This window comes from Vombatus ursinus, unplaced genomic scaffold (genome assembly GCF_900497805.2).
Source record: "Vombatus ursinus unplaced genomic scaffold, bare-nosed wombat genome assembly UNPS02006779.1, whole genome shotgun sequence".
Taxonomy (NCBI): Eukaryota; Metazoa; Chordata; class Mammalia; order Diprotodontia; family Vombatidae; genus Vombatus; species Vombatus ursinus.
The window spans coordinates 8765961-8784628 of NW_020946557.1; the positions used below are offsets into that span (position 1 = coordinate 8765961).

Genomic DNA, 18668 nt, shown 5'->3' on the forward strand with positions numbered 1-18668 from the left:
ATGCAAAATAGGCAAAGTGGTTTTTTTTTTTTTGGAGAGGAGGGAGGCATTCATTCATTAGCAGCTGGGGGATCAGGAAAGACTTCATGTAGAAGATGGCACTTGAGCTAAGTCTTAAAGGAAACTAGAGATTCTAAGCCACAAAGAGTATTCCGAGCATGGGAGATGGTCGGAGCAAAGATATAGAGATGGTAGAGTGCCACACGTGAAGAACAGTAAGAGTCTACTTTTGGAGAGAAAAGTTTCAGTTGAGTGATGAGGTCAGAGGCCCATATTACAAAGGAATAAGAAGTGATGACAGAAAAGCATATGAAGGCAACAAACATAGAATTGGCTGAGAAAGGGAAAATATGATAGCGTGAGGATGAGTAGGGTTTAGTGAAGGTTTTGTAAGGATAGTGGACTCCTGGGAATGTTTGTAAGCACCACAGAAATGCCTACTACCTTCTACTAACTACTATAAGAAAAGGAACTAGTAAGAGAGAGATACTGAAGACCAGAAGTGGGGGAGATAGTTAAGGGGGAAACTTGCTGAAGGAAGAGGAAGAGGTTGAGATCAAGGGCACATGTACAAAGTATGGCCTTAGCTAGCAGAAGGGCCACTTTATCATTAGACTGAGTAAAGAATGAGTGATTAGAAAACGGTGTGAAGGGGTTTTCAGATGAAGAGAAGGGAATAAGATTGAACTCATGGTGAAGGACTTTTTTTCCTCAGTAAAGAGGCAAAGCCCTCAGCTGACAGTGTGGATATAGTGCTGTGAGAGGTTTGAGGAGAGAAAAGAAAGTTTCAAACATATGAAGAAAGTGAGGCACCGAGAACATTTTGCTTTCATGTATATAATCAAACACAAAAGTGACTGAGTTTACTTATTGCAAATTCCAGGTCATGGAAAGAGTTTCAAAAGACCACAGTCAAGTGGGATCTTTGCATGTTTATTTAAATAGCAACTGATACTTAATTGAGTAATCTCTCTTCATATATTGTTTTCTTTATAACAGGACTTGGACAGGAGCAAGCCTACATTTTGTGGTGTGCTGTGCAGCAGGTAGGTACAAGTGAATCTAATAAGTAGCTACATTTCCCAGGAGACCTCAGGCTCCAAGAAAGATTACACTTGGACCAACATACTGGGATCGTGTGCCTATGAATGAAGAACGATATCAACAGGAGCACAGTAGAGACTTTTAGGAAAGAAGAATAGCCATATAGTGCAGGAATCAGTGGCACAGCCTGTTCCCTGGCAGGTGAGGACAAGTAGAGGATTAAGTGAGAGGAGCAGAAATATGAAGGGAGAGGAAAAGGGAGAAGGAGCTCAGATTCTTAAAATCTAGTCACGGCTTAGATTCTTATAATCTAGCCAATAGCTTACTAATGTTCAGACTCCTTAAGAGTTTGCCCAACATAACTGATGTTCTAATAAACCTTGTCTTTGGCTGGGAAATTTAAAAAAAAAAAAAGGAAAAAGGAGAGGGAGATGGTAAAAATGAGCAGAGGTTATGAGTGGAGATGTAGTTGTACCATAAGCAGATCTTCCCAGCTTTCAGGCTGGTCAGGCAAAACACATTTGTCATACTATCTACACAACAGACAGTGAGACCAGATAATCTCAGAGCCGAGTATTTCTCCCCCTATTTGCTGAGGGATGAGACCTTAATCCCATGTGTGTATGAGCACCCATCAAGTGTCTATTTTCCTATTCCTTCAGTAATTGTTTTAGTCTGAAATGTTCTTTAAAATACATATTCCTTGTCTGTTTCTTGCCTGCCACAAGTCTTTTCCCATTCTAGTTCATCCTCCATTCAACTGTCAAAATGATTTTCCTAAAATAGAAGTCTAATAGCCATGACATCCCCCTACTCAATAAACTCCAGTTGCTCCCTATCACCTTCAGGATCAAATGCAAAACCATCTGTCATTCAAAGCATTTCATAATCTATCCTTCCATTTCCCCCACTTTTCAAGGTTTTTTACAACTTACACCTTCACACCGCCCCCCCCCCCCCCCATGGACTCTGATCCAGTGAGGGTGGCCTTCCTACTCCTTGAACAAGACACTCTATCTCTTTACTCTGGACATTTTCTGTGGCTATCATCCATGCCTGGAATGTTCTCCCTCCTTATCTCTCCCTCTGAGCTTCCCTGGCTTCTTTCAAGTCCCAGCTAAAACCCTACTTTCCACAGGTAGCTTTTCCCAATCCCTCTCAATTCTAATGCCTTCCCTCTATTGATTATGTTTGCTTGTTGTCTCCCCATTGTGAGCTTCTCATAGGCAGGGACTTCTTTTTTTCCATCTCAGGCACAATGCCTAGCATAGTAAATGTTTAATAAACGTTTATTGACTAACTTCAGCTAACTTGTTAGAAAATGAACTTAAATGGTATTAGATTTAATGTCTTAGCTGAGCTGGGATGAGGTCTTCAGCAAATGTTATTTATTATCTAAATATTCTACATTGAACATTAATTGATACAAATATAAAATTAAGTGACACCCAGAGTACAAAGTGTAATTACTCATGTACTTACTAGGTTGTGAGCATAAAAACTATTCTAGAAAAACTTAGCCATCAACAAAAACATTCAAATACACAATTTTTAAAATGCTATTTTCCATGATACAAAAAACTTCTGTCATTCACAAGGTGATGTGTGTTTTTGCTTTAAAAGGACAATACCAAATACATCCTATTTCTTTCCATTTTCTTTTATGAAGCCTTTCTTCTTTGTATTTTAGTGGCTTTTGTTATTTTTTAAACAGTTTTGGTATGATTAATGTACTAATTCTGCCTTCTTCATTTGATTTCCTATACTTCTTTGAATTTTTTTAAAAATAAATTTTATTAATATTTTGTTTTTATATTACTGACATTTCCTTGTATCATTTCTCCTCAGGAAGCCACCCCTGTAACAAATAACTTTAAAAAATAAAAACAAAAAGAGGAAGATGAGAAAAAACAGCAAGAATGATCAATGTATTAAAAAAGTCTGAAAATATATGTAATATACCACACTTATGGACCTCCCACCACTCCAAAAGGAGTGAGGATGTCTTGTCATATTTTTTCTGGAGATCTGTGCTTGTTCTTTGTAATTTTGCAATATCCACTTTAAATTGTTTTGTGGTTGTTCTTTCTTTTTATAGTCATTATGCATATCGTTTTCCTACCAATGTTTATTTTACTTTGCACCAATTCATGTCTTTTCATGCTTCTCTGTATTCATCACGCTTGTCATTTCTTACAGCTCAGTAACAATCCATTATATTCATACACCACAATTTGTTTAGTGATTCCCCAATTTATGGGCGTTTATTTTGTTTCCAGTTCTTTGCTACCACGAAAAGTCCTGCTATAAACAATGTGTTGTATATGGGGACTTTTTTCTTATCAGTGACCTCCTTAAAGCATATGTGTTGCAGTGAATTCTCTGGGTTAGAGGGCATAGACATTTTAGTCCATTTTAGTTTAGCAATTATTATTTCTAAACTGCTTTCCAGAACTTTTGTACCAATTCATACTCCAACAACAATGCATTAGTGTATCTACATTTCACTGTATTTTAGTAGTTTTACTGTGTTTTTTTTTTCAAATGTACAACATCACTTTATTAAAATTCTGGTGTGTACACTTTAATAGCATACTAGTGTTTTGTTCTGCTTCCCAGATCCCCAAAAGGGTCCTAACTTGGAAGTTGGGCCAGCAGTCTCATTTCTGATGATTCACTGAAGTATTCCTTCCACAGTATGGAGGATTTTGCTAATGACTGTAAATTTCTTAAGAGTAAGCGACTCTTTCTTCTGTACCTCTGTATTCCTCACAGTGGCCAATACATTGTAAGTACTCAGTAAATATTTGTTAAATGGATGTGTACTTGGTTAAACTGCTGAGCTGCTACCTCTAAAATCATAGAAAAAATAGAAGTATTACAGGACTAGAGATAAGCAAATGTCTCATTTTTCAAAAAGAAAGAAGGGAGAGAGAGAGAAAAGGTGGTATCTTCAAAGCATGCATCACAGAGTTTCACTTCAATTCTATGAAAAATTCTAGTTACAGGGATGGGAAACCTGTGGTCTTGAGGCCACAGGTTCCCTACCCCTGTATCTAGTATATATTATTAAAGGAATGGTTTGTGATATAAAAAGAAACATGGTGAGCACTAAAGGCCAACATCTGTTTGTCAAGAACAGGTCATGGCAAACTAATCTAATTTTCCTTCTTGAAAGATTATTAGGCTGGTAGATCAGAGGAAAGTTATAAACATTATATACCTGGATTTCAGCAAAATATTTGACAGTCATGCGTGCTATTATTATGGACAAGACAAAGAAATGTGAGTTATAGTTGGGTGGATTAGGAATTGGTTGAATGAACAGACTCAAAGAGGAGTCACTAACAAATCAATAGCAGAGAGCTGATAGTTCCTTGAGCTATTATCCCTTTACTTTCTGAATCAATCCATTCATAAATCAGTGTAATATATAACACTACAGACTTATTATTGTTTAAGTTCAGTGTGAGAGAAGATTTCTATGTGCCTCTTCCGGCTAATGAATTTTGCTATATATTGAGTAAGAAGACAGAATTGGTCAGATGGCTTAACCATTTACATAACATAGAGTCAGTGAGATCCCCCAAAGGAATGGTAATTAAATGCATGATGTATCACAGTATATGTGTGCTTTTTAATCACAGTGCAAAGAGGACATAGATTGATTATCCATTTGGCCAACTTTTCATACAGGGATTACACGAGATTACGTATGGACAAAGTTTTCTTCTTAAAGTGAATGTTTGGAAATATGATTTTAAAAAATTAACCTTGGGACTTAATTTTTCCCCTTGTGGAGATGAATCATTGAATTCATAATGAAAGTAAATGGAAAAATATCATATAGATAAAATATTTTTACTCTATGTACTTTTTCAGGAAATGAACCTAATAAATGCAGTAAAACCAAGCTCTATTACTGTTCATAAAATTTCCTGTCCTTGGAACATTAACTCTTTATTCTTCAGTTACATTCACCTCTAGAAAAACATACCTTTTTTTATTTCCCCAAAAGGAAGGGAAACAGCAGGTATTAAGGTAAAATGATCTTTTGTGAGGAGAAGTCCCTGATGAGAGGTAGTCCTGATGGGGTATAAAGCAAAACCACTGGTGGGGTAGAAAGTGACACAAAGAAAGCTCTACATGAAAACAAAACAGCTACAGCTAATTAACCAAAATGGGAAAACAAATAGGGAGAACAATGAAGAGAAACATTTTTTTAAAGGAGCTTGGTAAAACATTCAGTTGAACCAGGAGGACAACAAACAAAAATTCTTTCCATTTACGTAGCCACTATCTTGGTGCAGGCTCTAATCACTAATCACCTGGACTACTGCAATACCTACTGATTGGTTTCCCTGCCTCATCTCTCCCCACTCCAACCTATCCTCCACTCAGTTACTGAGATTATTTTCCTAAAGTGCAGGTCTGACTATATCACTCTCCTCAAGGCTCCCTATTACCTCTTAAGACAAAATATCAAATCCTTTTTGGCTTTTAAAGCTCTTCACACCCTAGTCTCTTCATACCTTCCCAGTCTTCTTACACCATACTCCTCTTAATGTACTCTACAATCCAGCAACATTGGTTTTCTTGCTGTTTTTTACAACACCTCATCTCCTTTTCACTGGCTATCTGCCATGCCAGGGATCCTCTCGCTGCTCACCTGTGTCTCCTAGCTTCCCTCAAACCCAGCTCAAATCCCACTTTGCACAAGAGATTTTTATCAGGCTCCATTACCCACACTTGAGGTCACATTAAATCTGGGCTTCAATCAAGATGAGACCAACGACTTCACTAGTCTAGAAAACTCCCAGATGACAGGTTAGTACCTTCTCTGTAATTTATTGTCTCTTAGAGTTGCCAAGAACACTGAGAGATTAAGTAACTTGTCCTGAGTCATACAGCCAGTATGTACCAGAGGTGAGACTTGTACCCAGGTGTTCCTGGCTGTTTCTATATCCTCTATGCCACACTATCTCCTCAGAATTTGGTGAACTTAGGAAAACTTATTTACAAAGAAAAGTGTGGCTCTGAATATGAAATTCTTTGTGAACAGCCTAGAACTATTCAGTTTTCATTGTTCTTCAGACATGGAGAAAACATTATTCAAGCTTGCTGACCAACTAACGATAAACAAATTTCAAGCCATAGTAAAATGATACTTCTTCCTTTAAATAAAAAAATCACTCCATTAACTAGGATCTTATCCAGATGGAATACCATTTCAAATAGTTAAGGGCTGTTAAAGGGTCTCCTGAACTTGTCTTTTTGAGTTGCCACATTTTCCACAAACACTGAGACCAAGAACATGTAGGAGGCCCTAAATGTGTCATGGATAAAGCTCTCCCTGAGCTGACATAATTTGTGTTCTTGGGAGGCAAGACAGGTCCGAGTCAGTCTGTACCAAGCTGGGATAATGCTTGTGCAGCTGGGGTACTTTGCAGATAAATGGACCCTCCTATCTTCATAGTCTAGCAGTTCCCAAGGGAAAAGAACAGGCTTTTGCTATCACCTCGCTCCTCGTGGTGGGGAGTGGTCTTGTCTTTTTTCCCCACCTTTGATGCACCATTTCCCCTGCTGTGTCATGCCCCTTTCTGGTATCCCCTCCTTCCTTTGTCCTGCTATTATAAAAATGTAAAGTTCTATAAGGATTGTGAACTCTTTGCTCTGGCTTTGATTTCCACATGCATGTTCATTCTTCTTGTAATAAACCTAGTTTTCACACAAGTTTTCTGAATGTGTGATTGTTAACTACAGTGTGTATAATCCTTCAATGCAACAATGCAAACATTTGTACTGCACATTATTTCTGTATCTACTTTGTCAAGATCTGTTTATCCACCCATGCGGTACAACTGAAATATTGACGACAACCCCTTTCTGCCTGGAGCTCCTCTTCATGATATGCTTGTTTTGGGGGAAGAGGTCAGAAGGTCAAACCAGGAAGACTGAAGTTCAAATCCTGCCTCAGAAAACTTATTACTTGTAAATCTAAGCAATTCACAACTCCTAGCCTGTTTCCTCATCTGCTAAAATGAGAGGGTTTGCTCAATGGCCTCTAAAGTATCCTCCAGCTCTAAATCTATTATCCTGTGTTCCAAAAATAATTTGATTGCAACCCCCAGGGTTGTAAATAATTTTCTCTTTTATATCAGGTCTTTTTAGGAAAACTAGGGTCAGGAAAGTACAGTGGAAAGATGTATGGATTAGAAGTCAGGAGAAAAGTGTCCTTAATTCTGGCTTTACCATTAACCAGCTGAGTAACTTTGGTCAATTCATCTAGCCTCTCCAGGCTGCAGTTCAACTCAGAAATTCAGTGACCCCCCCTATGTAAAATACTTATCATGATCACAGTCCTTTTCATTTTAAAGAGCAAACTCTCCACACTTAATCAGATTGGCTAACATGATAGAAAAGGCAAATAACAAATGCTAGAAAGGATTTGGGAAAATAGGTACACTATTACATTGGTTGGTGGTGGAGCTGTGAACTAATTCAATGACTCTGGAGAACAATTTGGAACTGTCTAAAAAGCTGTAAAACTGTGCATACCCTTTGACCCAGCTGGGTCTATAGCCCAAAGAGATCAAAGGAAAAGGACGCATATGTACAAAAATATTTATAGCAGCTCTTTTTGTGGTGGCAAAGAATTGGAAACTGAGGGGATGCCCATCAATTGAGAAATGGTTACAATTGTGTATATGATTGTGATGGAATACTAATTATGCTACTGTAAAAAATGACAAAGGGGATGGTTTCAGAAAAACTTGCAAAGGCTTATATGAACTAATGCAAAATGAGAACTAGAGCAGTATACAACTACGATATTTTAATGATAGTCAACTGTGAAAGACTTAGCTACTCTGATCAATACAATGACCCGTAGCAATTCCAAGTCTCATGATGAAATATGCTATTCATTTCCAGAGAGAGAACTGATGAACTCAAGTACAGATTGAAGCATATTTCTTTCTTCATTTTTGCTTTTATAATACTGTCGCTAATGTAGAAATATATTTTGCATGATTATGAATGTATAATGGATGTCACATCTTCCTTTTCAATGGGTATGGGGGTGAGGGGGTGGAGGGAGAGAATTTGGAACTGAAAATAAAAATAAACCAGAAATTTATAATACAAAAAGCAAACCCCTTCCCAATATTACCCTGAAGAAAGAGGATTTTGGGTCGTCAGGCTCCTCCCCCCAGGGCAGTGGATGGTCTCGTCCGAAGCGAGCCAGCCAGCCCCCTGCCAGGTTGGTGGGAACAGCCAGCAGCCGGGGGATGAATTGCCGGGCCAAGGTCCTAGAGGTGTCCTTGGAGGGGCGGCAGGTGAAGGAGGCCCTGCTGGTTGTGTTGCACACCGTGCTTCTGCACTGAAGCACTGGCAAGTTCCACTACAAGAAGGAGGGCACTTACTCCATCAGCACTGTGGGCACCCAGGACATCGACTGTGACTTCATTGACTTCACCTATATGCGCGTCTCCTCCGAGGAGCTGGACTGGGCCCTGCACAAGGTCGTCGGGGAGTTCAAGGATGCCCTTCGGAACTCAGGCGGGGATGGACCAGGGCAGATGTCCTTGGAATTCTACCAGAAGAAGAAGTCCCGGTGGCCATTTTCTGATGAGTGTATCCCATGGGAGGTGTGGACCATCAAGGTCCACGTGGTGGCCATGGACACGGAGCAGGAGAGGCAGATCTGCTGACAGAAGGTGGAAGAGAAGCTCTGTGAGGTCATCAACATCGTAGAGGTGATGAACCAGCACGAGTACCTGCCCAAGATGCCCACACAGTCCGAGGTGGACAACGTGTTCGACACAGGGCTTCAGGATGTGCAGTCCTACCTCTACAAGATCTCCTTCCAGATCACAGATGCCTTGGGTACCTCGGTCACCACCACCATGCGGAAGTTCACTGAGGACATGCTGGCCCTCTAGTTTCAAAGAGCCAGGCCATGGGAGAAGACTGGTTGGGAGACTAACTCTCGTAGCCTTATGAGGGGCTCTGTAGGCCTCAGCAATGGGGCAACCAAATTCTTTCTCTCCTTGGGGACTTGAATGGGCAAAGGTGCATGTAGACAGGAGCCTGCTCTACGTTTCTGGGGGGTATTTGGAAGGGGTTGTGACAAAAATCAAGGGTTATGGTACCTGGGCCAATCAGAGTAGAAATCAGGCCTCCTGGCCAAGCTTTCTAGGAGCAACCTGTTATCCTCAGGCCCTTCTTCCCTCCTGAGATGATCTCTTGAATTGAAGACCCCCCCCCCTTTTTTTTTTGCTGACAGCAAAAGCTCCCTCCCCATCCCTCTCAAACTGTTGAAGATGTGCTCATCTTCAAGTCCTTACTTAGGACACAATTACTGTCTTTTCAAACCCCTGGTGTGGAAGTCCCTTTCCCCTCTTTCTCCTCTTCTGTACAGAAAACACACTAAAAGTTTTGGGGTGATCTATCCCCACCTCAAAAAAAAGAAAGAGGATTTTGCCTTTCCATTCTGGCAAGTCATTTTTATCATATCCCTTGAGGAATCTGTGATACAGGGTTTACACAGTGCTCAGAGGTTGCAGTTAATTGAATTTGAGTTGCCTCATCATATGTTTACTCAGAGTTAAAGATCTGGCTAAGAGATCTGGCCTAAGAATGAGACATCTCCTAATTCTATTAGCGTCTCAGATGAGTGGAAAGTTATAACCTATATGTGCTAGAATAAAGATTTAGGGTGCCTTCTGCAATACCTTTTACATGTAACCCTCCTTACCTAGCATGCTCCGATGCCCCAGCTGTTGAGTTAAGAATCCTTTAGGAGCAGTCTTAATTCTTTATCAAGGCCCTATTTGAAAATGAATATGATTCTCTCCTTGACACTAAAGGAAAGAAAATATAGACAGGTCTTCCTCACCAGGCTCAGGCTTTCAATCCTAGTGGGACTATAAAACTGGAGAAAAAAATTTTGAGTTTAGGCATTTTAAGAACTTAGGCAATATAGATCTAAACCGACATGACTCAAGGCTAAATTTGTGTTTGTTTTTTACCTGTGATCAAAAGATCTCAGGGCTCTTTATTGTTTTAATTTATCACTTAAAACAATGACAAGACTATAATAAAGCTCTAAGTTATTGTTGTTGAAAAATTAATCACCCTCTAGCCAACCTCAGATAACAAACAGCCATCACCGAGCCCAGATTCTTAGGTCCTGCCAGAGTTTATACTCCCATGGTACAACCTTAAAGAACTGTCACATCCATAGGATGAGTTAAGGAATAATAACAATCATGACCAATCCCACATTTATATGGTGTTTTCAGGTTTACATAGCACACTGCTCACAGTTTTGTGAGGTGAACAGTTTTACTAACTGAAGCTTGATGTGATTCAAGTGATTTGATCAACGACACATAGTGTTCAAGTGTTCAAGGTCATATATAAGCCTATATTCCTTACTCCAGGTCTGGAGACATAATAAAATAATAGCTTTTACTAGGTACAGGTTTTTTGGTGTTTTGATTCCACAGAAAAAAATACTAAAATGGGAACCAAAGAAAGTTTCTTGTCAGTATTTAAATTAGTAATTTAAATTTGAACATTTCAAAGAAAACTCCTAAATCACCAACTAAATTCTCATATCAGTTACTCAAAGGAGGCAAATATTTTTGTAAAAAATTTATTTCTCTGTAAATACAAATCCAAACATCAACAAACAATACTCCAGTGGAAAAATACTAGCCATTAACATTGAAAACTTTCTTTTTATTTAATAAATAGAACTTTGGCATTCAAAATTCTAGCTGTAAACCCTATTTTTTAAAATACAAACCCCCCCCCAAAACACACACAAAAAAACAAAAACAACCCCTTTACACAAAGAGGCAAGAATGATAGGACTGAAGGCATAAGCCATCCAGTGGCTTCACTTCCTTTTTTTACAACGACTGCATTTCAATTAAGTCATGACAACTGTATTTACACATGAGGTATTCTGAATGGTTCAAAAACTGAACCCAATTTACTAAAACTACCAGTCATAGAGACTGATCTAATGATACACACTGCTGTGCTTTTATAAATGTAACTGCCTAGCACCCTACCTCTCACACCTATGCAATACTGTAACTGATAGATACAAATGAATACATTCTGATGGAGATTCCTGCTCATAGGGGTCAAGAGCTCAGCTCCAAAGACAAATGCCTAGGACCTACTCCTACATTTATTAAATATTTCTCCTTGTTGGAAAAAAAAAAAAAAAGCTTAAGAAAGTCTAATTAGAGAAGAAACAAGGTGCAATAATTATCGACATTCTTAAAGCTTATGTAAAATGGAAATGAACATGTGTACTGCAGGCAAAAAGGCACAAGGGTGCTGACTGTATACAAATGCAGAATTAATATTGCTAATGAGTTATCGATTTGGAAATCTAACCATATTCAATATTAATATTTTAATTAAAAAGGTAAGTGGATCCCAAAATTTATTTTTCCCCTCTAAGGCAAATGCCTTTATGGAAAAACAAGATTAAAGGTGAGCAAAATTCCACAGCAAGATCATTGGGGATTAGGACAGGTATAGCTGTCTCTTTATATACTAAGTGGGAAACCTTTTCTCTTGCTTATGGAGAATAGAAACAAACTGTCAAAAATGGAAAGAGAATTAACTTTGGCTTTTGTGGCTGCATCTACTGGCAGTTTCAAATTGTTTAGCCTGAGTGTGGGGATCATTCTAAGAACTGCTTATTACTTTAATTACAAATATACAATGATACAAACCAATACAACAGATGCCAATGACACAAGCTAGATGCGTGCCGAAGCAACAGCTACACTACATAAATACGTACGGTTCAGGGCCTCAGCTGTTCTTTGCTCAAAGAACAACTACTGATATTTTAAAGTACATTTTTAAATACAGTAATTTCTGTAAAAAAATATGCTCATCAATTCCTACAAATTAATCATAAAGCCATATATAGGTTAATAATTAAGCCCACTAAGACAGAACTGTATAGTATCCATTATCATCAACTTTTTTCCAGCCCTTGAGACTGTCTCTTAATAGTTACTGGAAAATTATCACGACTAAAGCAATTTAACAAACTGTCCATGACTAAAATTATGCCACTGTTAATATTAAACAACCTTGTTACATATGAGAAATGGGTCCACAAAGTGTTTTCAATCAGGTAAACAATCCAGTATATCTTACACCATCAAAGCTTATTCTTCTTCCAATCTGAGAGGCCACTGTAAATGAATATAGATTTGCCAAGAGCTCAATAATACCAAAGAGTATTTGCTGACATCAAATGAGTGATAACTATTGTGCCTGTGAGGTCAGGTACTTTGATCTGCACAGATTAATTTAGGCCTTTGACTGAGATGCCTGCCATTTATCTCCCTGTTTTAAAGTGAAGGAAGCAGACTAAATTCACATTTCAAAAATCAAATGACCAACATTCAAAGGTTAATACAGTCTGAGTATTAAAAGGCCAGTGCCTAAGAAGTAAGCACATTTACAGTCACAATAGTGCATTAAAAGGGTTTTTCAAACTAAAAAGAACCTTCAAAGTGGGTTAGATTTAAATTCTGAATATTTTCTTTTCATATACAATTGCAACAACTTCCGAACATTTACAATTCCAAAGTAATGTTATTATTTCAACAGGTTACTGCAGCATTTCTGGCTGGCCCAATTCACTCTCTTTCTTGAGTCTCCCAGGAAAACAAAACCAAAACCATTATTTTTTTAAAAGTGTGGAGAAAGTAGCACGATACTGGGGGGGGGGGGGAGGGGGGCAGTGCCCCATGGGGGGAAGGAGTGCACAGCACCAGAGGTGTTCTTTAAGAAATAGTCTAAGATGATTTCAGTTCTACAAACTGAAGGCAACAGTACTAGTTTGCCAGTTTTTCATTAAATTTACTTTTTAAAAATGCTCATCATAAAGTTACTTTAGTGCAAATTAATTATACACTTTAGAACATTAACTTACTAAAATAATACTACCCTGAAAAGGTTTCATGACAACTAAGCCAAATGAATAAACAGACCTAGAAAAAGGCTGCCCACTAGGATAAAAAAACAAAAACAAAAACAAAAACAACCAACAACTTATTATTAAACAGCATAGGAGATAGGTGACCTAATTTGATGATTGTCTACCCCAAGTCCAGTGACTTTCTGGTTCCAAGAACTGGGAGTGATCTATCCCAAGGGACTGTACTTATTTTATCTGCTTTACTGTCAAGGCATTTTCACCAATGCTGATATTTCAGAATTTCAGTTCTATAGAATAGAGAGATAATTTAACTATTTTAAAATATAATACCCACTCATTCTACAGTTTCATCTTTGCATCATGTATTTAGATACAAATTTACTATTTTAGTGCCTTATACTAGAGGTGGTGTTTTTGTTTCCCTTAAAAAATACAAATCAAACACATCATTTGTTCTGTCTCGTGCCTATATCACTCCATACTATATTAAGATGCAGACGAAGATATCATTACTGCACTGAATTAATGATCCCTTAGTGACTGAGTTAGTACCTCCTTAAATCACCTCAGTTACTAGCAAGGGAGTATTTTACACAGGCACTGGGCAGAATCCAAGTTGAATATATCAAAACCGTTACTTGAACTAATGCTGTAGAATATTTTATATATGAGGCCTGCCTCTAAAAATAATGTGACCAACAGTTTAAAAAAAACAAAATATCATAAGATTGAATACATGAAAATGAATGCTGTCCGAAAGCAGTCACCTCAAGTGGCTATATCACTCTTCCAATGATGCTTCCATTGCTCAAAACATTTGTGGACCTACTCTTTTGTAGGTCTTTCCCTTCAAGTTAGTTTGAGAGCTACAAAAATATTTTACTTCACTTACATTGTTTTTACAAAACAAATTCAATATTACCCTTTCAGCAACCACATTTTGCTCTAAATAATTTTCGGTCATTTCCTAAAATTAAACTCCCCCTCCAATAATCAAGATTTTCCACAATGAGGTTATTCAAAGAAGTGTGTGCCATAGATTCTGAAGGCAATGCCAAAAGAATATTTTCAAAAGCATGTTAGGCAATGGCTGCATTTTGGGGTTAAGTGCATAATGTTGAATTAATTTGGATGCATATAATTCAATCATGCTTATTAAAAAATTACTTATGTTACCTTAGACTCACATATAAGTTAGAGAACTAGCATGGTCAGGCCATGGTCAAGGGTTAAATGAGGAACTGTCTCAATGGGTGCAACTTGGTACAATAAAGAAAAGAAACCAGCTAAGTATGGTTTGTATCTTCTTTGTGTTGGTGAATATCCAAATATGACACTGAAGACTGCAGCTAACTAATAGCCTTCAATTTGAAACTCTGGCAGACAAAAATTTTTATATGTTAAGAATTAGAACCAAAACTAGTATTCTTAATTTCCCTTTTTGGTGACCATCTACAGTGTTTATGGATGTCTAAACTACAAACAAAACTTTATGTTCACAATATTCTTTTCAGATGAATAACTTACCCTACCCCCTCAAGAAAAAACCAACAGGAACTACCATGTAAAGATACTAGCACAAACTAATGCTAAATATCTTCTTTGCTGGAAAAGAATTCAAATGCTAAAACACTCACTTATAATGGTAATATGCTTCATCATATTAAACTTTCCCAACTGTAACAGGTAGCTTGAAAGCATACTAAAAAGTAGTTCACTTGTCTACATACTACTACAATCTAATCCCTAAAACTGCATCTTTCAACAGCATGATTGTTCCAATAACAAAAGCATCTTCCATGCCCCTAGTAAATGGGCAGATGTTGTAAACCTTGCTTCAGTTAGTCCTTGAACATCCTAAATGTGCAATACAAACTTCTATTGGAAGGAACAATAAATGGAGATACAATCAGTACCTTCCTGGTAACCTTTGCTTTAACTCTAGAAACCTTTATAAACATTAAAATGCCATGGGAGTAAAAAAAAAAAAAACAAAAAAACAAAAAAACAAAACACCAACCCTACCTCTTTATCTGAATAGCACTCTTCACAGCTTGGTCCTACAATCAGTAGTTTGAGAATAGAGATATTTTTTGTGTAGACTTTATCGTACTGTTCAAATGGTGATTTGAAATGTGTAGGGTTTTGGGTTTTTTTTTTTTGCTTAGTTAAATAAGTTCCATTGAAAACTATCTCCCAGTCCCAGCCTTCCTTACCCAAAAATAAAACAACACACAGAAAAACCTTTATGCAGGTCAAATAGAAATGCAATCTTCCAATATGGTTCCTGAACAGAAAGATGAAGAATAGTTAACACAGCAGCATTGAGCAATGAGTCATTATTGCTGTGGGACCAATACTTTATCACTGGGTAATGCAGTTGTCTCCCATGTCCTGAGCATAGCGGTCTGATATCATAGTCCTTAATTCATCAATCTCCTTCCGTAACTGACATAAGTCTGACAGTTTTTTAGTCAATGATTCCGGGCTGTGGTCATTCTCAGTCTCTTCAGTTGAAGAGCTCATAGCTGTGAAAATAAAATGAAGAAAAGTAGAACTTTCCCACATTTTCAATGCTATTTTGGAATTTTCAATTTTATTACCTCCACAAATATAATGCTATGTGTTAAAAAGTCAAAACTCAGGTAAAAATTATGCATCAATTTTCAATCTGTAAAGAAATTAAAACATCATAACCATTAATTAGCACTTATAGACCCCTAAAATTTTATTTCCATTTTAAATATCTTTCCAGGGTATTCACATAGTTGTTAAACTCATATTCACATATTTGTTAAGTGTTTTTAGTAAAGTATCTGACAAAATTATTCTGTCTTTGTGAGAATATATGATAGTGCAGATACATGAAATTCAGAACTGACTGAAGACTAGATCCCAAAACTTGTCACTACTGACAAGGTGAACTTGAAAAGGTCTCTGTCAGACTGCTCCAGGGATTTCTACCTGACCCTCTACCATTTAATATTTTCATTAATGACTTGGATGAAGGTAGAGACTGAATGTTTGTAAAATTTGGAGATGAAATATAAAGTCACTAGTCAAGATGCTATATATCTAGGATCCAAAAATCTTTGACAGGATAGAATGATACGCTGAATCAAATAGAATGACATTCAAAAAGGATCAAATTTTATTCTTGGGCTGGAAAACAAAACAAAACAACTGTTCCATTACAAAACAGGAGAGGCATAGCTAGACTGCAGCTGGTCTGAAATGACGTGGGTGTTTTTATAGATAGACAGCTCAATCAATGACTCAACAATGTCATCTGGCAGCCAAAATAGTTCCTCTGATCTTTGGCTGCATTGAGATGCATAGTATCCAGAACAAAGAAGCAACAGTCAAAGTGTACGCTGCTCTGGTCAGAGCATATCTAGACTGTCATGTCCAGTACTCTACACTACACCTTAGAAAGGACACTGGGGAGCAGCAAGTGAGCTGGTGAGAGAAAATTAAAAGAACTGAGGGTGCTCATCTTAGAGATGACTTGAGTAGACGTATTAGGGATTAGATTTCTGCTTGGTGGAGGTTATAGAAAGTAAGATTGACACTAAATGAAAATAAACACTTGCTAAGGACTACAGCTGTCTAAAAGTAGGATGGGCTACTTCAGGACACAGGTTCCCACTTACTGTAGGTTTTTAAGCAAAGGATGACTGCTCACTTGTCAAGATAGGATAGAGAAGATTTGCTCAGGTAGAGGTAGGACTAAATGTCCTCTAAGGTATCTTCTAACTCTGAAAATCTGTGCTACTTCACAAGTGCTCTGAACTACTGTACAAGGTATTAAAATTCAGAAAAAAACATCCTTCTGTGTCCTCTCTCTAAACTCAAGCACCTGAATCTTTTATTTGGTGCAAGATAGATAAAAGATGTACGTGCAGAGTGGACAAATCTGGCATGTAGGCATCTTACCTCTTAAAATGCTTTATGGTATGTTGGGTTTAGTGACATCAAAATGTTAACTTCCAAATTAGCTACGTTATTTCCATCATATTTAAAGTAAGAATTACAAGGTAGTACAGGAGAGTAAAAAGAACAATGGTGCTAGTAGTCAGAAAGATGAGTTTGAATCCTAAACATGAGGCAGAGACAGATAAAATAACTACCTATTAAAGTCAGTTTCCTTAGCAGTAAGATGGAGATTTAAACAACAATTTCAACTATTCATCTCACAGTGGTGTCATGAAACTCCTTTGTAAACCTTAAACTGCTCTAAAAATGGGTTATTTTAGTCACAGTTCAACTGCAGGCTTTCACTACTCAACAAGAACAGGACACCAGACTCATTCTGAAAGGGATAATTACTTGATTTTTAACACAGGGATACAGCCCTTCATCACTTGGGTAGATAATTTGGGGCTCATTTACTCCAGTATTCCTCTGTGTATGTACAGAAAAATAAGAATTGCTCCCTCATGTCAATTGCACTATATTAATCCAGCCAATCTCAAATTAAGTTGCAGTCTTTTTCATTTGACTTTCTTGTATATATCATACCCCTATTACATCATGGTCAGTACTAGGTCGTGTCTATCCTACCTGCTTCATATCCATTCTATTTCAAATCCTATAGGACTAAAGACCTTTAATATAAACCATTGACCACCATCAACAACAAAGATTTTTTTTTGGGGGGGGTTGGGTGGGGAGGTGAGAAGGTAGGAGGATCAGGGAGGGAACTGATGGGAAACAGTCAGGAGGCCCAGAGGGCATTTGAACTTTTTACTCAGTAGCCTGTGGCATAACACTCCTATGTAAGAAAGTAGCTGGTTGGTCCACTTACAGCTTCTCTCTCTCTTTACACAAGAAAAGTTGTGTTTAGGACACTAAGGAAATATTCAAATGATCTTTGGGTCTAGAAGTCCACAAAGAGACAAACATCATCCTTCCAGTGAAAGAATACCTTTGTTTCCTCGTCTTTGATGACCTTCAAGCCTCTATAGTTTCCCTGATAAAAGTCCTCCCCTCACAGCTTAGTGGACAGTCTTTGAAAATTACTATGATCAAAAGCTTCATCCCTCTGCACTCAGCATAGCAATAAGCTTATCCAAATGTAACTATGCTGATCCTCTAACAAGAGAGACAGGTTTACTGGCCTCACACTCACCTATCAATCTGCAAATAATTAATGCATATTCACTGAGAAGGGAAATATTATCACCAAAGATCTGTAGGCAACAGAGGCAAGAAGCCAATTCACTCAATGTGACTTCTTTTATTTATTTATGGTTAGGTGATCAATCCATAAAAGTAAGACAGGAAATTAATGACAACTATTCTCAGCATCCTCTTAGAAATTAATAAAATATAATGTTTTAAAGTACCTTAAACAAAGTCACTGGTCACATCAGAAAAGTAAGAACATTTGATTCCCATTCTGGTCACTTACCCTTTGTGTACCTTTAGCTTTCCAGATAATCCTAATTACTCTGAGGCAAGAAAGAAGATTTCCTAATTCTAGCAAAGAGTGAAAAGGGAAAAGAATCTAAAGCTAAAGGTGAGGAGATTAAAGAATCAGAAAATCTTAATAGCAGAAGTGACCTTAGACATCACTTAGGGAAATCCCCTTCACTTTAAAATATGAGGAAACTGAGATCAAGAGAGATTACAA

At 37.6% G+C, this 18668-nt stretch overlaps 1 protein-coding gene and 1 pseudogene across 2 annotated transcripts in view; one reads left to right on the plus strand and one right to left on the minus strand.

The window, feature by feature from the left end:
- The first annotated feature begins 8318 nt into the window (after positions 1 to 8318).
- On the plus strand, positions 8319 to 8987 carry LOC114033088 (annotated as a pseudogene).
- Positions 8988 to 15011: 6024 nt separating this feature from the next.
- The window catches only part of CEP85L (centrosomal protein 85 like), a 160463-nt gene continuing 156806 nt past the window's right edge, over positions 15012 to 18668 (minus strand). For both annotated transcript variants that reach the window (XM_027848564.1, XM_027848565.1), the window contains one exon: positions 15012 to 15561. In XM_027848564.1, coding sequence (XP_027704365.1) covers positions 15398 to 15561 — 164 coding nt within the window. In that variant the 3' untranslated portion in view covers positions 15012 to 15397. The remainder of the gene's footprint in view (positions 15562 to 18668) is intronic.